Here is a 26,867-nt window from a genome sequence, read left to right as displayed (position 1 = left end):
TATTAAAATCTCACTAAAATTTGGGCTACTTTTATCTTAAACCCAAATGATATAGAACTTATTTTCAAATAGTGTGAGAAGTGTGTGTTTATTAAAAATATGTAATAGTGATAATCATAAAAGATAAAATTTGTTGAGAAGTTATAGATGTAAGGTTTTATAAAATCCAGTTGATAACCATTGCTTTCTAATCTCTAACAGGAAATATTAACCCCTATTGCTTAAAAGTAGGCAGTGTATTCATGTGTGTTTTACCTAATAAAAAAGTACAACATAATATATTGTAATTCTATATTATATATTACAACTTAAAAGAGTTTATTTTCTAAAGAAATATTTTGCTGTTGGTCAGCATTTTATATATGTGCTGTATGTTATTAATTATTCAGTGAACTTTTGATATACAAAAGACTCCTACTTCACTCATCTGACAAAATGAATAGAAATGTACTTAAGGATTTGGAAATTGACTAAAATCTGTTTGAACATAGATAATATTATTATTTCTACTTGGTGTGTCTCTATCACTATGAATAGCTAGAAATAGTATGAGTTGCTTCCTTCCTCACTAATTTACCACTTGGTTATCAAAAACAAGCCATAGGCCAAATTATGCTATCATGCACACATTTATTGCATCAATGAGGTCTCTGTTCTCTATCTTTTGGTGGTCTCAGAAATTGCTTGCACAAAAGTTTCACAGTAGGTCACTGTTGACAATATTTAAGTCGTTGGGTTATCTTAACATCTTTCAGAGTCAAAAGAATGGGAAATCTCTGAATGAAGGGAGAGGTAAAGGATAATTAAATTATCAAACCTAAGGTGCCATTCCTATGGCTAATGACTGTAGGGCTCACTACATCCTGGTCAAGAAGGAACTAAGAATGGCTGTAAAATATTTACTAAGTCTATATATCTTTAATAATAATTTCACTAATGAAATCCAATTTGTAAATTAATATTTTGCATTTGCAAAATATTGAGTGTTGATCAGAGATAAAGATAACTGAAGTATTTGCAGTAACTATCTTTAGAATGTGGGCTTTCTAATCAGAACACTAGCTTACTACACCTAGAGAAAGATTTTCTGCTAAAGAAAGATAAACCATTGTCTGTAGAGTGACACTCAGAATAATACATGCACACACACATTCATATGCATATCTTTTACCATTAAAGTTCAAAATATTTTAAACTACATAGAAAATATCATTCAAATAGTCCTGAGTACAGTAATACAGAAGCAAGAAGATATGATAATAGGACTAAGGGCACACATTTTTAAGCCTCATCGAGGTAATCAAAATTATAGAAATTCGGGTTCTTGATACAAATGTTTATACCACCTAAATCATTTTTTAATTAAAATGTACTTACTCTTCAGTAATCTATTCAGAATTTGGTGGACTTGTTCTATATTTCTCTCTCTCTTTTTTTGAGGGTTGTTGGGGAGGAGACCTGGTCTTATTCTGTTGCCCAGGCTGGAGTACAATGGTGTGATCACAGCTCACTGCAGCCTCAAACTCCTGGGCTCAAGCGTCCCTCAAGCCTCAGCCCCTCAGCCCCCTGAGTATCTGGGACTACAGGCATACAGCACCATGACAACCTTTTTTTTTTTTTTTTTTTTTTGTAGAGATAGGGTCTCTTCCTATGTTTCCCAGACTGGTCTCGGACTGCTAGATCAAGTGATCCTCCCGCCTTGGCCTCCCAAAGGGCTATGATTTCAGGCATGAGCCACCATGCCCCACCTACTTGTTCTGTTTTTGTAACACAATTTAGAGTAAAGAAATAACACAATTTATCTATCTAATACAATTAGATAAAGAGAGAGATAAAGAGATACATAGATAAATTAGATAAACAGTTTATTTTTATTTAACACAATTAGGTAAATAAAGTTTAAAATAAAATAAACCTCTGTTTATCAGACCATCTCATGTACTACTAGTGGTGTAGTTTTTGGAAACCCCCTTATGATGGTGTTTATGCTGAAAAGTGAAGAGAGAGAACTAATGGTTAGAAAGCAAGTGTGCTAACCGAGAAATACTGAGAAGAATAGCAGCTAGAATAGAAGTGCAGGGTTAGGAGTGATAAAGCTGAAGAAGTAGTGACAAAGAACAGAATATCATAATTTGAGGTTTTGGAGTTAGAAAATTTCTTAGGGGAAACGTGAGGAAGTTATGATTATGTTTTTCGTGACTTCACTAGAGTTGAAGAATGAAAACTCTGGATTGAGAATTTTAAAATACTAATGGATCAATAAAATAATTATGATGATAGATAAATTATGAATTTTTAGTATATGAGTATAGAAAAAACGCTTCAGAAATTATCTTCCTAAAATTTCCTATTATTTTTCCAGTTTTATAAATAAAAAGATAGGCTAAGTAAATTGCCTAATAGCATAAGGGCTCAAAACAGAAGCTGAATTGCAACTCAAGTGCACTGAGCATTATAAAGGTGTATTGGTAGGATTGTGAATTGGGAGAGGATTAATGACGTAATAAAATGAATAGAATACATGAAAATGCCTTATAAATTCCCTCTGGACTTATTCCATTGTACTGATGAAGCATGCATTTTTTGAAAAACATTATTCCTAGCTTATAAATGACTGAGAGGTGAACAGTGTAGCTGTTGAGTATTTTAAAGAGGAAGAGGAATTATACACACTCAGATATGCATGTATATACAAATATACAATTTATGTGTATATAAATTGTGTGTGTGTATATATATATGATATATTAGAAAGGATAACTGATCACTTCATTCTTGTTCACTACAGTTAGATGATCATAATAGGATTTCATTTACTTATGTTAAAATTTATTTGAATAATTAATAGTTTACAACAACAGATACATACAACACCACTGACCAAAATGTTCCTTTGGGAAACACGTCTTTAAAGGGCTACATTCCATAATCAAAGTCAATTAGTTCAACCACTGTGGAAGACAGTGTGATGATTCCTCAATGATGTAATGACAGAACCACTATTCAACCCTGCAATCCCATTCCTAGGTATATACCCAAATAAATATCAATTGTTCTATTATAAAGGCACATGCACACATATATTCACTCTGGTACTATTCACAATAGCAAAGGCAAGGAATCAACCTAAATGACCATCAGTGATAGACTGGATAAAGAAAATGTAGTACACATACACTATGGTTTATGCAGTCAAAATCATGTCTTTGCAGGGATATGGATGGAGCTGGAGGCCATTATCTTTAGCAAACTAACCCAGGAACAGAAAACCAAATACTGTATGTTCTCATGTGTCAATGGGAGCTAAATGATGAGACCACATGGACACATAGAGGGGAACGAGACACATTGGGGCCCATCAGAGGGTGGTGGGTGGGAGTAGGGAGTAGGGAGAGGATCAGGAAAAATAACTAATGGGTACTAGGCTTAATACCTGATGATGGAATATTCTGTACAAGAAACCACCATAATACAAGTTTATCTATGGAACAAACCTGCACATATACCCCTGAACTTAATATAAAAGTTAAATAGAAGGAAAAATATAGAAATGCCAAATGTAAGATGGCATGGATTTATTTTGTGACATCAAAGATTTTGGGAACAGACTCAGAATTGTAGATATAAGTTGAATCACAATTGGCTCTTCTAAAAGTAGAAAATGAAAAGGAAGACCTATAAATAATTTGGAATATATATTGGAAAAAACAAAGTTATACAAAACACTGTATTCAGTGACCTAGGTTCTACATTGTTAAAAAATTATTGACAGCAATTTAAAAAGGTAAAAGGAAAAATCCTTTCAAAATCATTTTTGTCTTAACATTTGAAGACAGTTGCTTAAAATTATCCCTTATTTTATAAGAAAATGATTATATGACATATGACTATAAAGTAACTACTGTTTCCATATTCTACATAATCAAAGATTACTTTTATTGTTCATATTAATATTTACAATGAGAAGGTATTAGTAATTTCCTCTCATTATAAATATTTGTTAACAGGATTAAGAAAATATCTGGAAAACTATTTGTAAACTTCAAATCACAAGTCAAACTTAGCCTTAGAGACTCCACTTTTTTTCTATACCTGAAAATTACCATTGATTTTATTCCATTGAAAGGCGTTAAGACTAATATCACTTATGTGCTTGGTGAGTAAAACGTCAATCATTGTGACTCAGTAATACAAATTTCTCTCTGCAAGTTTTTAAACACACATTTGCCCACGCACTGTGGTGATTGGCAACAAAGACAAACTTTAACAGTGGTTCTTCTTAAAAAAAAAAAAAAAAAAAAAAAAAAAAAAAAAAAAAAAAAACCTGAGTCGTGAACTACTTAACTGTGTTCGCAGCTGAAACTTTAACAACATAATTTTGTTACTCAGGGATTAACCAATCACTAGGAACACCTTAGACATCTGGTCAGAATACTTGGCACAATAGAGAGATAGTTCTTGTTAATATCTGGTGCTTTTAGAAACTATAAATAAGGCAATACAAATATAATCATTTTAGAATTGAAAGAGTAAAAAATTACTGAGTTCAAATTTATTGATTTAAAATTAAGACCAGTTATGACCAACTGGATAAGATGTTCAATAGCCTACATGTCATAGCATTTGGGACCAGAATCAAATACCCTGACATCTGCCTAGGGCATTTTACCCATGTCTCCATTCACATTAAGTCAATATCATGAGTGGTTTAATGTGTGTAGAAAATACTTATGGTGTCTGTGGATAGAATGACAACAGAAGCCTTCATTCCTGAATTTAAAAAAAAGAAGAATGAAGGAAAAAAAAATACTTATGTTTCTGATCTCCCTGATTACTCTGAGGAGAGGAGTAATGATTATGTCAATAATAACACATTCTACAATGCAAAACACAGATTGGAGGGCTTGTTTTCATAAATTAATGAGTTTTACAACAAATTTGCTTCTTGGAATTATTATTGAGGAATTATGGAATTCCAGCATGCTGATGATGACAGGGATATTTGAAATTGTAGCTCACACTATTTCTAAGTATTCTTACATTGTTCTACTCCCTTCCCACCTGCCGCTTACATGGTCACCACAACTACGACTGAGTATTTATATCCCCCATCTTACCCCTACTGGTTTCTAATGCAAAGCAGGTAGTCTATCAGCCAGCAATAAAATCATAATGGCTAACCATAAGACAAAATAGTCCTCTCATCAAGGAACTATATCCTACAGATATACAAGTCATTCAATAATTGTTAAGGTCCTGGGATATGAAGCCAGTTTACATTATTTACACTCCAATGAGTGTGTGTCTAACTGTAATGTTTCCAGAATTCCTCTTGCCAATTGCCAAGAAATTATTATGTTTATGAAATATAAAATGTAAAGAAACACCACAGTTTGATTACAGTATATATATTTGCTGAAGATTGTTTCTTAATCTCTGTGAAAGTGAGGTTTAGATTCAGATGACATTAAATTTGTTTGTTTTGTTTTGTTTAGTTTTTGAGATGGAGTCTCACTCTGTCACCCGGGCTGGAGTGCAGTGGCGCGATTTTGGCTCACTGCAACCACTGCCTCCCGGACTCAGGCGACTCTCATGTCTCAGCCTCCTGAACAACTAGGATTACAGGCCTGAGCCACCGCACCCAGCCAAAATTTGATGTTATATACATACACAACATATGGTATATACGTATGTCATTATATATACTAGGTATATTTATAATTATATGTAATACATTGTGTATCTATAATTATACAAATATATTTTATGTGATATATATATATACAGAATTGCATAAAAATGCTTTCAGTTCAAACTTAAAACCATGTTACAGAAAAAAATCCTAATAAATGTAAAATATTAGAAGTTTTACAGAACATAAAACTGTCAAATAGGCTAAAATACAGTTGAACATTTCTTTATATTATCTCATATTGGTCATTTTATTTTATTTTACCAGGTGATTAAATGAACTATTTAAGTAGGTATTGAAAATATTTAAAAACAATAAGCAAATACCATATTATTTGTTTGGTATTTGTCTCTGTTTTGCTGTGAAAAAGCCTAGACTATTTTTCTACTTTTACAGGCACTAATTTTTTTTGATGAAGGAGGTTGCATTTATTTTTATTTTTATATTTGCGGGTACATAATAGGTGTATATATTTATGGTATGCATGAGATGTTTTGATACAGGCATGCAATGTGAAATAATCACATCATGGAGAATGAGGTCTTCATCCCTTCAAGCATTTATCTGTTGTGTTACAAACAATCCAATTACACTATTTTAGTTATTTCAAAATGTACAATTAAGTTGTTATTGACTATAGTCACCCTGTTGTGCCATCAAATAGTAGATCTTATTCATTCTCCCTAATTTTTTTTTTTTTTATCCATTAACCATTCCCACATCTCCCAAACCATCCACTACCCTTCCCAGCCTCTGGTAACCATCCTTCTACTCTCTGTGCCCATGAATTCAATTGCTTTGATTTATAGGTCTCACAACTAAGTGAGAACATGCAATATTTGATTTGTCTTTCTGTGCCTGGCTTATTTCACTTCATAATAATCTCCAGTTCCATCCATGTTGTTGCAAATGACAGGATCTCATTCTTCTCAATGGCTCAGTAGTACGCCATTGTGCATGTGTACTGCATTTTTTTAATCCATTTATCTTTTGATGGACACTTAGGTTGCTTGCAAGTCTTGGCTATTGTGAACAATGCTGCAACAAACATGGAAGTGAAGATATCTCTTTGATATACTGATTTTCATTTGGGGGGTGTATACCCAGCAGTGGGATTGCTGTATCATTTGATAGCTCTATTTTTAGTTTTTTGAGGAACCTCAAATTGTTTTCCATAGTGACTGTACTAATTTACATTCACATCAACAGTATAAGTGGATTCCCTTTTCTCCACATCTTCACCAGCATTTGTTGTTGTGTCTTTTGGATATATTAACTGGGGTCAGAAGATTTCTCATTGTAGTTTTGATGTGCATTTCTCTGATAATCAGTGATGTTAAGCACATTTTCATATGCCTGTTTGCCATTTGTGTGTCTTCTTTTGATAAATGTCTGTTGAAATTTTTTGCCCATTTATTGATCAGATTATTAGAGTTTTTTTCCTATAAAATTGCTTGAGATCCTTATATATTCTGGTTATTAGCCCCTTGTCAGATTGGTAATTTACAAATATTTTCCTCCCATTCTGTGGATTGTCTCTTTACTTTGTTGATTGTTTCCCTTGCTGCGCAGGAGCTTTTTAACTTGATGTGATGTCATTTGTCCATTTTTGCTTTGGTTGCCTGTGCTTGTGGGTATTGCTCAAGAAATATTTGACCAATGTCCCGGAGATTTTCCCCAGTTTTCTGTGGTAGTTACATAGTCTGAGGTCTTAGATTTAATTATCTAATCCATTTTGATTTGACTTTTGTACATGATGAGAGATAGGCATCCAGTTTCATTCTTTTGTCTATGGATATCCAGCTTTCCCAGCACCATTTATTGAACAAACTGTCTTTTCTCCAGTGCATGTTCTTGACACCTTTACCAAAAATGAGTTCAGTGTAGGTGTGTGGATTTGTTTTTGGGTTCTCTAATCTGTTCCATTGGTCTGTATCTGTTTTTATGCCAGCAACATGCTGTTTGGTTACTATAGCACTGTAGTATAATTTGAAGTCAAGTAATGTAATTATTTCCATTTCATTCTTTTTGCTTAGGATAGCTTTGGCTATCCTGGGTCTTTTGTGGTTTCATATAAATTTTGGAATTTTTTTTTCTATTTCTGTGAAAGATGTCATATATTTTGATAGAGATTGCACTGAATGTGTAGACTGCTTTGCATAGTATTGCAGTTTCTCTATTCCTTAATTTAGTGAGGTCTGAGTTCTTGTCAGAGGACAAAGAAGAATAAGGCACGTGGACACCAGAGAGTGAGTAAGGCAGAGCAGAATTTGTAAAGCAATAGAAAAATTATTAGCAGTGAGAGGGGACCCAAAGCGAGTTGCCAGAAATGGTTCTGAGTGCTGGGGATTTTTTTTATGTGGGGAAAAACAAGAAAGCCTTCTGTAGGTTCTGCCTTAATGGGAGGAGTAAAGTTTCCCCCCTCCCCCGGGGATGTTGCCTCTATGCATATCTGGAGTAGACCATAGTGACTCCATCATAGTTATTACCCAAGAATGCCTAAGCAAAACCCATGGGATAGGGGGCCAAAACTGCAATGCTGATGATATTACAATTAGCTCTGGGTCATATTCAGGACATTTAGTTGGTTTATTGTGCTTGCACCTAAGTTGGGACAGTCCCTTCTGAGCAAACATCCTGGTATAAGAGGAAGTTCTTAACCATATTTTTTCCTGCTAACTACACCACAGAGGTTGTGCCAGTGTGTTTCCATGCGCACTGCCTCTCTCCCAAGGCTTTCCCTCTCTATGTGTGTAGCCAGCCTCTAACTACGTCCTCTCCCAATAGTATGGATGTTTTAACAATATTGATTCTTCTAATCCATGAACAAGGAATTTTTTTTTTTCATTTTTTGATGTCCTCTTCAATTTCCTTCATCATTGTCATATATTTTCATTATTGTGATCTTTCCTTTCTCTGGTTAATTCCTAGTTATTTAATTTCATTTTTGGCTCTTCTAAATGGAATTAAGATTTTTTTGTTGTTGTTTGTTTTTTGAGACAGAGTCTCACTCTGTCACCTAGGCTGGACAGCAGTGCAGTGACACAATTACTGCTCACTGCTGCCTCCACCTCCCAGGTTCAAGTGTTTCTCCTGCCTCAGCATCCTGAGTAGCTGGGACTACAGGTGCCTACCACTAAGCCTGGCTAATTTTTTGTTTTGTATTGTATTTTTGGTAGAGAAATGGTTTCACCATATTGGCCAGGCTAGTCTTGAACTCCTGACCTCAGGTAATCTACCTGCCTCAGCCTTCCAAAGTTCTGGGATTACAGGTGTGAGCCACCATGCCCAGCCTATGTTTTTGATTTGTTTTTCAGATTGTTCACTTTTGGCATATAGAAATACTACTGATTATTGTATGTACTGATTTTTGGTTCTTATGAAGGTGTTTTCAGTGTATATAGTTGTTAATTTGGTGTCCTTGCCAGGTGTGGGGGAACAATTGATGAAACTTTCTATTCCACCATCTTGCTCTGCCTCAATTGCTAATTTTCTTTGAGGTCATAATACTGGAAATGAGTTTTGTACTTGTGGTTCAAAACTTACAAGTGATTTTTAGTCCATGGTGTACTTGCATTATTATTGTCAGTTGGCTCTCAGACCAAAGCATGTAATGCTCCCCAAAACTATATGTTGCAGAATTACATTTATATACTGGCATCTTTATGTGATCATCTCATACAAGATTATATTTTCTATACTTATTATTTGTGTACTAGGGAAAAAGCTTTGGGTATTAGACTATATCTCTAATTGTCAAATTGAGTCAATATGGAAGATAATATTCAAAACATAATAAATATGTTTGAGCAGTACACATAAATGACAGATGAGTTATTTTTTCCCATGGTTTATTACTGTTAGTCTAAACTTCTTTATTCTAGTTTTAAATTCTTTTTTTTTAAACCAACATTAAAGGTAAAGGAACCCTTAAAAAGGATCACAAATGGTTTATGAAGGTAGGGCATGCCATAAGAGAACTAAATTATAAGTAAAGATTCCTAATAAAAACTATAAATTGAAAATAGGATAGTAGACAAACAGCTGAAGTTATTTTGATAGTAGATTTACTAGATATAGGAAATAAAACCAGTGGAAATTTATACTTAATGTTTGTTTTCTCATTTGGAATATTAGGCACTAAAATGATCATTTGCTTTTTTTTGTTACTAATGAAAAGTATAATCACATGGAAACAATGACTAAGTTTCTTAGAGGTTTATGTTTTCTTTAGAAAATGGTTTCAAAATCCAGTATAGCTTGATTTGTACTCTATATTATCTTCATCTACCATGTGGCTTTTCATATTCTTCATGTATTTGTATTACATTTTCCCAAGTAAAAGGAATTGTGTTTTTCTACAAGTTTTGCCTTGAAAGTATCACTCATTGTAAAGTGTATTTTCTTTGCCTTATTTCAAAATATGTTCCATCAAATTCAGTGTTTGTAACTTTTTATAGAAATTGTTTCTAAATATTCCATTTACTTTCTGTCAGAATAATACATATTATTTTACTTTAGATTTAAAGCACCAAGATAAATCATTTTCTCTTGCTTAAAGAAATCATATTAAGATAGTTCTGTTTGTTTTTATGAATAAAGATTAGTGTTTTTATGTATAATCCTGAGTATCAGCATTCAGTATTTGGAAACCTTTGTGTCTATAGCCAACTCTATAAGTATTTATGAATTAAAGTGAAAACTTAAAATAACATTTAAATTAAACAGATAATAAGTCAATAGAGAGAGCCCTTTATTTTTACAAGGATTAAATTCATTACAAATTTTACTTCAAAAGTTTTTTTATTAAAGCAAAGAAAAATATTTGTCTGTCCTTCTTTCAAGAATTACATAAATAATGATCAGAAAGAGACTATAATTTGAAATTTCTATTTTTTTCAGTATATATCTACATTTTCAGGAATCTAATAGAAAGTTTCACAAAGCACACGTTAGTAAAAAATTGTGGCTAAGACTGAAAAAAATACAATAATTCTAATGTATAAAAACTTTTCAAAATGGAAGCAATCCAAGTTTTCTTTCAATGGGGATTTTAAATCTTCATTTATAGAACTGCTTTTGGTTGATTGTAATGAAATAATTATTTAAATGAATTCTTTTAAAAAAGTCTTTTTCTTGTTAGGAAAATAAGATTATTAAATATCTAGAAATGATAAATAAAATTCCTCCATGACTATATTAGTACCAATGAATATCATTATAGATGTTCCAATCTCTAGCACCTATTCAGTCAAACATTAGACACTATTCCACATGTTATTATTGATGATAATTGTTGAACAAAGTAAAGAAAGTTTCTGCCCTCTTGGAATTTATACTTTAGAAACTAGAGAAATACGCAATAATATAATTAAGATATTTTTAAATACAATAAGCACTAAGCAGAATACAGCTTACATGTACATAAGTAACTAACACGCTTTAAATGTATCATAAAATCTAAAACAGTAAGTAAGAGAAGGTATGCTGAAGGAAATTATCAAAGCTTCAGGTACTATGTGGCACTTGTTTTGACATTTGCAGATGGATAAAACTGGGAAAGTATGGTCAGGGATTGGTGGAAGTAGACAAAGTCATTCCAAGTGGAAGAAAGTAAAGGAAACAAACATCACAGAGACTGAGAAGTAGTTTAGCTTACCTGGACAAGTCACAGTACATGAGAACATTTTAGTTAAAATGTATGGTTGTCTTACTATGTTAGATATTACACTATGTCCTATACTCAGTGCTGTACTTCTTATACCCTCATTGGGCAGGTAGCATTATTTCTGATGTGCCTTGAAATTAAGTAACATGCTTAAAATTATATGTCATAATTCTTAGAGCCTGAATTTAAATCCAGGTCATCTGTCAACAAATTCCCACAATCTTAAACATTGCAGTAAGTTCTCAGGTTTTGTTTTTGTAAAAAGTGAGTTTGTTCTGCTTTCATAATTGAAGTGTATTTTTACTGGGTATAGAAGTTTAAATTGGCAGTTATTTTCTTTCACTCCATTATGATGTTGGCTCATTGGGTTCTTGCTTCTGATACTGGGGAGTAAGTTGTGATCTTTGTGTCCCTTTGAAGATAATATGTCTTTGTTCATTGGCTGCCTGTATGATTTACTCCTTGTCTTTCATTTTCAGAAGTTTTCATCTAGATAAAGTTTTATTTTTATGTATCCAGCATAGGTCTCAAGAACTTTCTAAATCTGTGGTTACTCTCTTTTTGCCATCTTTTGAAAATTCTGAGGCAGCAATTTTTCAAATATTGTTCTTGCCCAATTTCTCTACCTTCGTTTTTGATACTCCAATTAAACAAATAATGGCTATTTTCATTAGTTCCCATATTTCTTTTGTTTTCTTTTATGACTGTTATATCCTTTATATAAATATTTCAATCTGTTTATCTTTTACTAGCAAGTTTATTAATTCTGTCTAATATGTCTATTATTAAAATAATATATTAAGTCATTAAATTTCAGGTTATAATTTTCAAACTCAGAGTTTTTCTTTGTCTCTTTTATAGATTTCAGTTTTCTAGTGGAATTCCCTATTTGTCTTCTATATTTTTATATGTATTCATCATAAGTATTTTTAAATCTCTATCCAATAATCACAGTATCTCAATAGTATATTTCTACTGTCAGTTTGTCTCTTGACATTTGGTAATCAGCATTTAAGAAACTTTTTTATTGAATGGCAGACATTTGTTTCAAACTTTGAAAAGCTCCATCTAATGTTAACATCTTCCAAAGAGGATTTTTTATTTTTATTTTTCTGGCAGACAGAATAGGAATGCATGATCACATTTTAGGCAAGTATGGTTTTCATGCCGTTAAAGCTGTTTTTGTTTTTGTTTTTTTGCTGGTTTTTCTTCAAGATATGCCCCTCTGTTGTGTTCATTGAAAGCTAGAAGTGTTTAACAAGACTGTAAGATATTGCTGGCCCTAAACTCCAACTTTTATCTTCCTTGCACTACTAGACTGCTAATGCTTTACTTTTGTGTAATTTCATACTATAAATACAAGGTTGAAAGGGAACAAGAGCCTCTATAGAATAGGGCTGATCAAATTGTGGGCTCACTTCTCTGTTCTTCTCTTCACGGACCTAATCTCCTTGACCAAGCTGAATGCTAGTGTTTTCTTTTCATTCAAAGAAGCTGCTGCAAACTCCAGCTACTACTTTCTGCTTATCTAGATGCAACTACTTATCTGGAAGCAAATGGGCAAATGTCCTGGTTTGAAAAGCAGAGCCCTCTGTAGTCTTAACTTTGCTTGCTTCTTATCTCTTTAGCTTTAGAAGATCTAGTCAACTTCAGTTGTTCTTGTAACAATTCAACTATATATATATATATATATATATGTATATGTGTATATATTTTTTATTCAGTTTCTACATTTGTTTTTGATAAACTGATGTTTGGCAGGGTTTTTTAAAATCATTTTGTAGGTAGTTGTTGTTAATATAAGTACATTCCCATTTTGTTTTCATTTGCTAAAAGAAATTTTTAGAATGTGTATTGAATTTTATAAAATATTTTTCTGCTCTGAAATGATAAAACCATTTTTCTTTCTCTAAAAGATTTTCTTGTGTTGAGGCATATTTCCATTTCTGGCATATTTCCAGCTCAAACTATATAATGTATTTTAAATACATTACTGTTTTTGACTATCTAAATTTATGTTTTTTTGAAAAAAATTGACTTTTTGATCCTAAAAACATTGACTAAATTTCTATTTGTTGTTATATGCTTGCTAGAATTTGGTAGCTGGGTTTTGATAGTCTCAAAAAATAATTTGAGTAGTTTTTCCTGTTTTTCTATTCTCTTCACCTATGTGGCATAAGAGAATAAATAAATTCTTGGGAGTAATTTTGTTTGAGTCTATGTTAGCAAATCTCCCTCCTTTGGTATATTTTTAAATGTCTACTGATTTAGTATGATTTTCTATTTCATCTTGAATACATTTTCCTCATTTATATTTTCTTATATTAATCCACGTCATGTAAGTCTGTGTTCATAAATTACATATTGATGGATTCTCTTGCTCTTCCTCCTTCTTTGTTTTTCCTAGTCTGGTTATCTCTTATTATATGGCATAAATGTTTATAAAAATAAGTAATGTATTGATCAATAGGTTTGAGCTAATCGTGGTACTTCTGTCAATTATTCTTTGACGTTGTTAGATCTAGACTGTTTTGCCTAGAGGTAATGGCTATTACTAATTAATGATAATTATTTGTCGCTAGGCTAAGAATATTATAGTTATTACTACCTTCAAGTCTTAAGTATATTTATGAAGTATAAATTGTTAGTACTTTACATATGAAGGCGCCTGAGGCTTAGAGAACTTGAGTAGGTTACTTGGAAAAATTAAGTAGATTAGTAGATATCAAAGGCAAAATTATAAGATGATCCTCGAGATTCCCATCTCCTGGTGTATATGCCCTGTAAAATCTCCCCTTGGGTGTGAGTGAAACCTGTAAATATGATACTTCTTCCATGATTATATTATATGTAGAAAGAGATTTTACAGTGTTATTAACACCCCCAATAAGTGACTTTTATTTAATCAAACATGTGGTTGTCCTACATGGGCTGCCCTAATTAGATGGGCCTTTAACAAAACAAGAGGTAACAGCAGAGATTCTCCTGTTGTCCTTAAAAAAACAAACTGGCATGCTGTGAGAGGAGGAGGCCATGTGTCAAGGACCTGCGAATACCTTCTAAACGCTGAGAGTAGTCTTTACCTGGTAGCTAGCAAGAAAATGAGACCTGAGTCCTAGAGGCAGAATGAAATGAATTCTGCTACAATCATTGAACTTGGAAGAGAACTCTATTTCCTAGGTGAGATCACATCCCAGTCAGTACCTTGATTTCAGCATGGTGAGACTGAAAGCAAAGGATTTAGGTGACTGACACTTGTACACTGACTTATTGAAACTGTGAGACAGTACATTTATGTTGTTTTAAGACACGAAATTTGTAGTAATTTTTTAGGCAGTAAGAGAAAACTAATATACTAGATGTCTAGAGATTTAATAAGCATCAGAGATAATGTTTAAAGAAAATCTAACTTGAAAATTCATGTTCACAATTATGCTATCCATCTTACTTTAGTACATCTGTTACTGATAAGAAAAATTTAAAATATCTGGCTGTTTATCTGAAAAAGTGAACTACTATATAGTTTATGCATTTACAACTATCAAACTTGACAGCTTTGTCTTTATTTTTTTCTCACTGGCTGCAGAGTTCAATATTGTAGACCTGTGTTTTTATCATCTGTCTTTCCTGTCTCATGCATATTTTCAAACTACTGTTTTATCTAAGTTTAGTAGGAAGAGTAATGTCTACTTTGTAGTGAGAAGTTAAAAAATGATAAGATTCTAATTTAATAAATAATGTAAACCTTTACTCCTTTTGGTAAATACATTTTAATAATACTTTCCTTTTCCATCAAAATTGGCTCAAAATATGCTTTTAAAAATAGTATTTTACTTTAATACTATTTAATACTAGTATTTAATATTATTTAATATTATTAAATATTTAATATTAATATTTAATAATTACTTAATGTTTAATATTAAAATATTAAATATTAATATTAATTATATTTCAGTTTTCTAGTGGAATATAATTTCTATTTTTATAATTAATATTAAAAATATTTAATAATTATTAATATTTGATATTTAATAATATTAAATAAAATATTTAATATTATTTAATACTATTCTGGCCACTGTATTGACCAGTGCAAATTTAAGTAACAGTTATTTTAAATTACTGGAATCAATTATTCAATGTTGAATGAGAAACTGCTTTGCAGCAAGAATGTCTAAATTCAGGAAAATGCTTTTGAATCAAGTAAGATACTGATGAATAAAAATTCTCAAACTCTGGGTTATTTTTAGTTGCTGTGCACTTTTGTTCTCTTCATCATTTACATTTTTAAATTTTAATTTTTTAAATTATATTTTCTTCATCCTTTTATGTTTTCTTTTTGTATATAGTTCATCATATCTGGAATTCACTGCTATAGTACCTGATACTTTAATGATAATGATACCCTGAAATTGATAATTTTCTACTAATTATCAAGTTATTGAAAATACCAATAGTTATTAGCGTTTAAGAAATATATGAATTTAATAGGAAAAATTTGACTGACTTTTTGACTCACTAAATTTGTTTCAAAATATTATTGAGGCATCAAAATAAAAATCAGCAGTGTGCTTATGCGTTTGTCTTTACATAAATAATTTATACCCCATAATATGAGAAATTTCAGAACATAACGAACGGGCATGTCCCGAAGATTTTATGCATATGCCATTTATGCTACTGAGTGGGATGATTTTCTCCCATTCACCACAGCTGATGTTGTCTTGCCTATTGTGGAATTGCTTTCATTTTAAATAGCACATTCATAAAACAAAATATAATCATTATATTCAATTTTTATGTAAGTCCTCTTTTAATGTTTACAAAAAAGAAAAAAAAGAAAAAATAAGCCAAACGCAACCAATGAAAACTGTAAATGTTACCACACTCATGGAGGAAGTTAACAATGTAGGGAGCATGGTATGTGAAAAAAAAATCTGCTAAAATCCAGCAAAACTAGAGTACCCTTAAAGATTATTCTGAGTGGAGACTAGTATATGTGTCAGGAATAAAGCACAATGTTGAAAAGGTGGCTCTCATTCTTGTGCTTTTAAGCTAGTTATTAATACCTAGCATGGAAAACCAATTGGCCCTGTTCAACCAAAGCACAGTACTGAGTAGAACTTCTTACACATTTAAACTGTTGTAACCTAAATGCACATACATGGAGCATGAATTTATTTTTCTTCTGGTTATCATGTTTCATTGTTATGTTTGTAAAAAAAATTTGCTGTCCAAATGTACCAAAGTGATGAAAGATCATTTTGAATTTTGTTTTGGCTACTAACTTCAACCTTTAAATTATTGGTCATATCATGTTTGTTCTTTTCTGTTTATTTAATCAACATTAATTAAACATAGGGTGCTAGATCTGTACAGGATGTTGAGATGTATTAAACTAAGATGCGTTCTGTAATCTCAGGGCTCCTACTCATCACATTGTGCTTATAAGTATATAGACTTCTTAACTCTATCCACAAATGGAGAAACTGGGCTGGCATTATCTAACTCAACTCTCAACTCTGTTCAGTAGAAATTAAACGAGATCTCTGTTTGTGTTTTAACTTTTCTAGTAGCCACTACAAAAAGCTGTGGAAATAAATGAAATTAATTGAAATCGTACGTTTCATTTAACTCTTTATATCAAAATTATTTCCATGTCAACCAAAAGTAAATAATAAAAAATTTTAGTGAGATACTTGGCATTCCTTTTTTAATACTAACTTTTCAACATTCAGTATGTATTTTATATTTATAGCACATCTTAAATGGTACTAGCCATGTTTCAATGTTTTATAGCCACATGTGGCTACTGTATTGAAAAGTGCAGATTTAAATAACAGTTAACATTGATTTTACCATTTTTATAATGCTATATCTAGATTCTCTACAGACAAAAGCCCAAAATCTAATTTTGACAAGAGCTCTATTCTTCAAAAATATTTTTCATATAGAAAGTATTTTCACAGAGTAATTTAAAGTGTTTCTTTTGTTTGTTTGTTTGCCCAATACTAGGAAAGCAAAATTTTACCTCTAGCATTCTGAATTACATTGTCATAGGGCAACTCTCTGTTTCAGAAAAACACCATGAAAAGTTTTATGATTTTAATTAACCAAAAGTCTGTTAATTTATTTTAAATATTTATCTGTAACAATAAATCTGTCAAAAGTTTCCTTATTTATACTTGTATTTTTAACTTGTGAGCTAGTTGCTGAGTTGTTTAATTAGTTATTTAGTTATACTCCATCATCTACCATCATATGACTAACATGCTATTTTTCTTTTAAAACATTTAACAAAGATGATAGTTCTACATTGTGAGCATAATGCATAAATCTTTAATACCTTCCGTAGAATCTATTGGCTTACTACTAAACTTTATTTAATTAGATACTAAAGAATACTGTTCACACGGTTTTAAAAATGTGGTAAAAGTCATTTGGGGGGAGTATTGGCATTCTATAAAACTAAAAAAATTATAAATTGACAGAGATATCAAAATAGCCAGGAGTAATATCTGTGTTATAGGCTTAATAGTAAGAAATAGCCTAAAAATATATAATTTCATATTCTCTTAGAGCTACCAGTGTGTGTGCCTATCTGATTGGGAAGGAAATTTTTGTGAACAAGAATCCAATGACTGTAAAATGAATCCTTGCAAGAACAATTCCACCTGTACTGACCTTTACAAAAGCTATCGGTGAGTAACATATTTTTAGTTTTCTTCATGAAATTACTTGGAGTGCTCAGTGTCCTTGGGATACATCCAGACATTATTTTCACTTTAGATACATTTAATTAAAATAACCATCCAGCAATGAAGAGCCATTTACTGACAAGATGGTGTCACAATCATTTGAAATTTGAAAACACTGAAGGCCAGATGTCAACAAAGTATAAACAAATTTTAACTTGAAAAGGCAATGTTCCAATATGGTAATGATACGAATGCATTTACTTCTTCAAAACATGTTTTTGCCATCTTAACATTGTTTTGGACCTTTCCATGCAGTATGAGAACTACCACACTATGACAAGAAAGGAGTGAGTCCACTAAATTAAAACTTCCAATTTTTTACTTAGAGATTATTTTGAGTTTGGATAATTTAATAAAATTTTTGATATATTTTATAATATAAATTATCCACATATTCCATAATTCAATTGTATTAATTAGTTATTAGATGAGAATTCTGAAGAAACTCCAAATAGAAATTCTGAGTAGGTGTTTATGTATTATGCCCACCTTTTAATGGAGTTGTTTTTTGCTTGTTGAATAAGTTCCTTATAGATTCAGCGTATCACACCTTTATTGGATGCATAAATCGTGACTATTTTTCCCATTCTTTTTTTTTTTTTTTTTAATAGAGAAACAACAGTGGGCCCAGGGGACCGGCACTCAGCATACCAAGGACCTGCACCGGCCTCTGAGTTCCCTCAGTTTTTATTGATTATTATCTTCATTATTTCAGCAAAAAGGAATGTAGTAGGAGGGCAGGGTGATAATAAGGAGAAGGTCAGCAACAAATATGTGAGCAATAGAATCTATGTCATAATTAAGTTCAAGGGAAGGTACTATGACTGGACATGCACGTAAGCCAGATTTATGTTTCTCTCCACCCAAACATGTCAGTGGAGTAAAGAATAACAAAGCAGCATTGCTGCAAACATGTCTTGCCTCCCACCATAGGGTGGTTTTTCTCTGATCTCAGCATTGAACAAATGTACAATCGGGTTTTATACCGAGACATTCAGTTCCCAGGGACAGGCAGGAGACAGTGGCCTTCCTCTATCTCAGCTGCAAGATGCTTTCCTCTTTTACTAATCCTCCTCAGCACAGACCCTTTACGGGTGTTGGGCTGGGGGACGGTCAGGTCTTTCTCATCCCAGGAGGCCATATTTCAGACTATCATATGGGGAGAAACCTTGGACAATACCCCGCTTTCAAGGGCAGAGGTCCCTACGGCTTTCCACAGTGCATTGTGCCCCTGGTTTCAGACTATATTTCAGACTATCACATGGGGAGAATACTCCGCTTTATTTTTCCCATTCTGTCAGTTGTCTGTTTACTCTGTTGATAGTTTCCTTTGCTATGCAGAAGCTCCTTAGCTTAATCTTACTTGTCAATTTTTGGTTTTGTTGCAGTTGCTTTTGTGGACTCACTCATAAATTATTTATCAAGGCTGATGTCCAGAATGGTGTTTTCTAGGTTTTCTTCTAGGATTCTTATAGTCAGAGGTCTTATATTTATATATTTAGTCCATCCTGGGTTACTTTTTTGTGTATAGTAAAAGGTAAGGGTCCAGTTTCAGTCCTCTGCATATGGACAGCCAATTTTCCCAGCACCATTTATTGAATAGGGGGTCCTTCCCTCATTGCTAATTTTTGTTGATTTATCAAATATTAGACGGCTGTCAGTATGTTGCTTTATTTCTGGTTTTGCTATTCTGTTCCACTGATCTATGTGTCTGTTATTGTTGTTGTTTTACCAGTGCAATGCTGCCATGCTGTTTTTGGTTACTGTAGACTTATGTATAGTTTGAAGTCAGGTAAAATGATGCCTCCATCTTTTTTTATTTCCTCTCTAAGATTGCTTTAGTTATTCAACTTCTTTTTTCATTCTACATACATTTTAGTATAGTTTTTCTCTAATTCTGTGAAAAATGACATTCGTAGGTTGATAGGTTGAATCTGTGCATGCTTTGGGCATTATGGCCATTTTAATGATATGGATTCTTCCAAGCCATGAACACGGGGTATTTTTTCATTTGTTTGTGTCATTACTGATTACTTTTAGCAGCGTTTCGTAGTTCTCCTTGTACAGATCTTTCACATCCTTGATTAGATATATTCCTTGCTTTTTTGTTTGTTTGTTTGTTTTTTGTTTTTGGTGTGTGTGCTATTGTAAATGGGATTGCATATTGTAAATGGATTCTTGATTTGGCTCTCAGCTTGAATGTTATTGGTGCATAGAAATGTTACAGATTTGTATACATCGATTTTGTGTCCTGAAACTTTACCAAATTTTTTATAAGTTCCAGGAGCCTTTTGGTGGAGTCTTCAGCATCTTCTAGGTGTAGAATCATATCATCAGTAAGGAGAGATAGTTTGACTTATTTTGTTACTTTTTGGATACCTTTTATTTATTTCTCTTGCCTGATAGCTCTGGCTTGGACTTCCGGTACTGTGTTGAATAGAAGTTGTGAGGCTGGGCTTGTTCCAGTCCTCCCGGGGAATGCTTGTAGACTTTGCCCATTTAGTATGATGTTGGCTGTGGGTTTACCATAGATGGCTCTTATTATTTTGAGATATGTTTCTTAGATACCTAATCTATTTAGGATTTTTAACATGATGTTGAATATCATAGCAGAATTTTCCACTTCTATTGGGATCATCATGTGTTTTTTGTTTTTAATTCTGTTTATGCAGTGAATCACATTTATTGATTTGTGTATGGTGAAACAGTTTCATCCCAGGAATGAAGCTTAGTTGGAGAATTAACTTTTTGATGTGCTGCCATATTTGGCTTCCTAGTATTTTGTTGAGAGTCATAACGTGTATTGGCCTGTAGTTTTCTTTTTGTGTTGTATCTTTTCCAGGTTTTGGTATCTCGATAATACTGGTTCATAGAGTGAGTTAGGGAGGAGTTCCTTCGACTTCATTTTTTTTTTTTTTTTTGGAAGAGTTACAGTAGAATGGGTACCAGCTTTTCTTTTTACATCTAGTAAAATTTGGCGTGAATCCATCTGGTCTGGGGCTTTATTTTGTTGGCAGGTCGTTTTTTTTAAATTACTGATTCAATTTCAAAACTTGGTGTTTTCAGGATTTCAATTTTTTTCTCATTCAATCTTGAGAGGTTGTGTGTTACCAGGTATTTACCCATTTCCTTTAGATTTTCTAGTTTATGTGTATGGAGGTGTTCATAAGGGTCTCTCAGAATCATTCTACTTCTGTGAGATCAGTTGTAATGTCACCTTTGTCATCTCTGACTGTACTTATTTGGATCTTCTGTCGTTTTTTCTTTGTTAATGTAGACAGTGGTTTATCAATCTTGTTTATGCTTTCAAAAAACCAACTTCTGTTTAAGTTGATTATTTCCCTGGATTTTGGGGTCTTAATTTTGTTCAGTTCTGCTCTGATTTTAGTTCTTTTCTTTTGCTAGGTTTGGAATTAGTTTGCTCTTGTTTCTGGTTTTCCAAGTATGATATTAGATCATTAGTTTGATATCTTTCTGACATTTTGAGATATGCATTTAACAAGTGCCCCATAAACATATGAAAAAAATGCTCAACATCATTAATCAGAGAAATCCAAATTAAAACCACAATGAGACAATATCTCACACACATCAGCATTGTTATTATTAAAAAGTTAAAAAACCAACAGATGCTGATGAGGCATTGGAGAAAAGAGAACGTTTAAACACTGTTGTTGGGATATAAATTAATTCAGCTACTGTGGAGAGCAGTTTGGAGATTTCTCAAAAACTTAACATAGAACTACCATTTCACCCACCAATCCCATTACTGGGAATATATCCAAAAGTAAATAAATCATTCTACCAAAAAGATACATGCACTCATGTAGTCATCTCAGTGCTACTCACCATAGCAAAGACATAGAACTAACCTAGGTTCCCATCAACATGGGATTGCATAAAGAAAATGTGGTTCATATACACCATGGACTACTATGCAGCCACGAAGAAGAACAAAGTCATGTTCTTTGCAGCAACATGGATGTAGCTTGAGGCCATTATTCTAGGTGAATTAATACAGAAACATAAAACCAAATATCATATGTTCTCACTTATAAGTGGAAGCTAAACACTGGGTACTCGTGGACATAAAGATGGCAGTAATAAACACTGGGGAATTCTAGAGTGGGAAGGGAAGGAGGTAAGTATGGGTTGAAAAACTGACTGTTGGATACTATGCTCACTACCTGGGTGATGGGATCATTTGTACCCCAAACTCCAGCATCATGCAATATATCCATGTAACAGTTGCACATGTACTCCCTAAATCTAAAATAATGCATACACATGAAAAAGAAATTCTTAGTAGCTATTGCTATTATTCCAAAAGCTTAATAACCATGTATATATTTGTAAATTTTTTTTTTTAAGGCAGACTCTCACTCTGTTTCCCAGGCTGGAGTGCAGTGGCATGATCTTGGCTCACTGAAACCTCCACCTCCTGGGTTCAAGTAATTCTCCTGCCTCAGCCTCCGAGTAGCTAGGATTACAGGTGCCTGACATCATGCCTGGATAATTTTTGTATTTGTAGTAGAGATGGAGTTTCATGAGTTTCACCATGTTAGCCAGGCTGGTCTCGAACTCCTGATCTCAAGTGACCTGCCCGCCTCGGCCTCCCAAAGTGCTCAGATTATAGGCATGAGCCACCATGCCCTGCCCTTGGTAAATAATTTTTAATCCTAGATTTGTTTGGTATACATTGCATCTCTTATGTAGATGCATAATCAAGTATATCATAACTAAATCCTTTTCTTGTTCAGAAGCAGATGAATTGCATACAAACACACTCAGATGATTATTTTACAAAGGAAAATGTTAAAATTATTTCAGAATGTCCTCCAAAATAAATCATACATTCTCTTTTGCCTTGTGATTAAGGTTGAGAATTCTGGATTATCTCATGCCTGTAAAACTTTTCACAAATGTTTCTAATTTTTTGGTGATTAAAGTGGGTTATAAGGTGCAGACTGTTCAACAGTAGGCAGTTTGCTTTACTAAATTGAATTCCACAATAGCTGGCAATAATGGCATAGATACTATGTGACAAAAAAAGATAAATAAATAATTTTGGTAATATAGGAAAACTCACAATGCCAATAGTTAGGATTAGTTAAAGATATATAAAAATAAAAAGACCCAGAGACATTTTTGTGACATTAGCAATTATTAAGTTGATGTATGAACACAAATTGATATTAATAACCTTTCCACCTGTATATTAGGAGAAATAATAAACTTTTGATGAACTAAAAACATAATATTCATTGTTATCTATGTTTTATTTTTCTTACATCAATTAATTATAACCTATAATATGTACTATAAATTTTCTAGTATTTCTTTCATTGAGACTCTGATATATCCTTTTTTTGGCGTTTAGCTCTTCCTATAATTTCTTAAGATAACTTGTATATGCATTTGTGTATGTGTGCGTTGATGCTGTTGGCAGTCACCAGACAAACACCACTGGGAACACACCTAGGGTTGCAAAAGTTGGGTTTATAACTCATTGCAACAAGGGAGAAAACACATCATGTAGATCCACAGGGATATCTAAATAAAAGGATGTTAGAAAGGACTTACCGACCTGAGCTTGCTACTTGTATTTTGGGGGATGGTTTCAAACAGTGCGTCTTTGCTCTGGATAAGTTGTCAAGAAGGGAGCAGAATTTTATTATTAGGTTTATGGTAAGTCTTACCTAGGAGGATGGAGGAAAAGACAAGAAAGAAGTGAAAACCAATGTTTTCAAAAGAGGTACCAATTACTTATATTAGCCATGACAGGGGATTGTTTTGTTAGTCTTTTGTTTGGGTGATGTTCCTGGTTTTGTCTCTATTTGATAAGATTATAAGTTAGTCTAGTTTTTGTGATCTCTTATTTGCATAGATTAGCCATGTCTGATACTGATGTTCTATGAAATTGTTGAAATGGTCATCAGAAGAACACTTACACCTAGCTCTAAACCTGCTTTATACTATATGGCTAGCTCCTGAATATCCTGGCTATCAGAAGCTACTTTGCTCCTTCCCAAAACAATGTCTTATACATATGAGTTAAATACACGTGTGTGTGTGTGTGTGTGTGTGCGTGTGTGTATGAAATACATCACTTATGTTTGTCCACCTATTGGTTCAAAATATTCTTATATATCCCAACAAAATGAGAGGACTCAAATATTAATTTATTGTCCAACATGGTATTAATTTTATTTAAATAAAAGTATCACATTTGATATAGAAGTCTTAAAAATTGAAAACAAAATAAACAGCATCTACAAGGCTTAATTCAAAATACTTTAATATTCATGATACATAATCAGTCTTTCTAGATAACCCTGACATGGCTTATTGTGAACTCCTAGTGATTTAAATGTATAAATGTTTCAGGAGATTTTGTTACCTAAATTAAGACAAACTCTTAGTCATTTCATCATTCCTAAGATTTTTGATATATTATTTGCTTTATTTATTTTCATATTTCAGATATTTGTTGCATTTTATCTGGATATAAAATTTAAAGTTTAGCTGAATCAGATTTTCTGAATGTGCTTCTTCTTTGTGATTATAAAGATAATGTATTAATATGAACATTATATTCATATTGGCTTTTCTAGATTGTAAAGAGAAAAGAGCAGTCACTAAATATGCTATATTAATGAGATGAGCATAATGTATGTATTCCATATGTTGCATATAAATAGGATGACTTACAACTTAGGAATTTCCTTACCAATTATCTTTCTAAATAATAATTTTATTGAGACATAATTAACATACCATACAATTCACCTTTTTAGGTGTACAATTCAGTACAATAGTCCCCCTTTACTATTCCAAGGGAGATATGTTCCAAGACCCCCAGTGGATGTCTGAAAATCAAAGATAGCACCGAACTCTATACAGGGTTACACATATCCCTTAACTTACAATAGGGTTATTTTTCTGATAAACCCATTGTATATTGACAAAAATTGTAAGTTGGAAATGTACTTGTAAGTATTTAATATACTTACTGAATATCATAGCTTATCCTAGCCTCCCTTAAACATGCTCAGAACCTACATTAACTTACCGGTGGAGAAAAACACAATTCCTATTTTATAATAAATTATTGAATATCTCATGTAATTTATTGAATACTCCACTGAAAGCAAAAAAACATAATTGTTGTAAGCGTACTTGAAGTGTAGTTTCTACTTAATGTAAATTGCTTTTATCCCATTGTAAAGACAAGACATCACGTCAAACCAGTTGGGGACCATCTATATATAAATTATGTATTTTTCTATATATAACTATGGTGAAGTTTAAATATAAGTTAGGCACATTAAGAGATTAACAACAATAACTACTAATTAAATAGAAAAATCATAACATACTGTAATAAAAGTGTGTCAATGTGGTCTCTCTCTCTCTCTCAAAATATCTTATTATACTATATTCATCTATTTTTAGAGCATGGTTGACTGCTGGTAACTGAAACCAGAAAGCAAAACCATGGAAAAGGAGAGAACTACTATAGATTTAGTAGCTTAGTAGAGAAGTACAACGATCACCACTATCTAATGTTAGAATACTTGTATTATTCCAAAGGAACTCATACCATTACCATAGCCTCTCCCCATTTCCTTCTTCCCCCTTGAAATAAATAAAGTCCCCCTAATCGACTTTCTATCTCTAGGATTTGTCTGTTCTGGACATTTCATATAAATGGAATCATGCAATATATGTTTTTTGGTGACTGGTTTGTTTGACTTAGCATAATATTTTCAAGATTTATGTCATAGCAGGTATAAGGACTTTGTTTCTTTTTTATGGCCAGATAACATTACATCATAAAGTTACAGCAAATTTGTTTATTTTTCAGCTGATAAACATGTTGATTATTACAACTTTTTGACTACTATGAATAACACTGCTATAAACATGTGCAATACATGTCCAGACATATATTTTCAATTATTTTTCATATAAAACTAGAGTAGAATTGCTGGATCATAGAGTAACTCCGTGCTTAACTTTTAGAGGAACTTCCAGACTCTTTTCCAAAGTGAATGTATAATTTTTGCAGTACCACCAGCAGTGTATGAGAGTGTCAACTTCTCCACATCTTGCCAATATTTGTTGATGTTTGTCTTTTTAACCCTTCTAGTAGGTGTGAAGTTGTATTTCAATGCACATTTGATTTTCATCTCCCTAAGGACTAATAATACAGCTCATCTTAACATGCGCTTTCTGACCTCGTGTATCTCTTTTTGGGAGAATATCTCCTCATATCATTTGCTCATTTGGGAATGGAAGTTATGTACCTTTTATCTTAGTTGTAAGAAATTTTATATATTTTGGATACAAGCCAATTATCAAATATGATTTGCAGATATTTTCTTCCATTATGTGAGTTATCTTTTTCTTCATGGTGTCCTTTCAGGCACAAATAATTTTAATTTTGAGGACAACCAATTGACTCATTTTCTTTTGCCACTTTTGCTTTTCATATCATAGCTAAGAAATTGTTGTCTAACTGAAGATTACAATAATTTTATTTCTGTATTTTCTTCTATAAACTTTATATTTTTAGCTCTTATATTGAGATATAATCCATTTTGAGTTAGTTAATTTTTATGTGTGTGGTGTGAGGTAAAGGTCTAGCCTCATTCTTCTACACATGAATATCCAGTTGTCTCAGGATAATTTCTTAAAAATACTATTCTTTCCATATTAAATTATCTTGGTAACTTTAACATGA

At 32.4% G+C, this 26,867-nt stretch overlaps 1 protein-coding gene across 1 annotated transcript in view; it reads left to right on the top strand.

The window, feature by feature from the left end:
- Positions 1-16,253: 16,253 nt before the first annotated feature.
- Positions 16,254-26,867, top strand: part of LOC129144375 (protein eyes shut homolog) — a 141,755-nt gene continuing 131,141 nt past the window's right edge. Inside the window, exons 1-2 of the mRNA XM_054686573.2 lie at positions 16,254-16,283; positions 17,943-18,064. Coding sequence (XP_054542548.1) covers positions 16,254-16,283; positions 17,943-18,064 — 152 coding nt within the window. The remainder of the gene's footprint in view (positions 16,284-17,942; positions 18,065-26,867) is intronic.

The sequence above is a fragment of the Pan troglodytes genome, chromosome 5 (assembly GCF_028858775.2).
Source record: "Pan troglodytes isolate AG18354 chromosome 5, NHGRI_mPanTro3-v2.0_pri, whole genome shotgun sequence".
Classification (NCBI taxonomy): domain Eukaryota; kingdom Metazoa; phylum Chordata; class Mammalia; order Primates; family Hominidae; genus Pan; species Pan troglodytes.
Note: the sequence above shows the minus strand (reverse complement) of the source record. Positions and strands in the feature narration are given on the sequence as shown.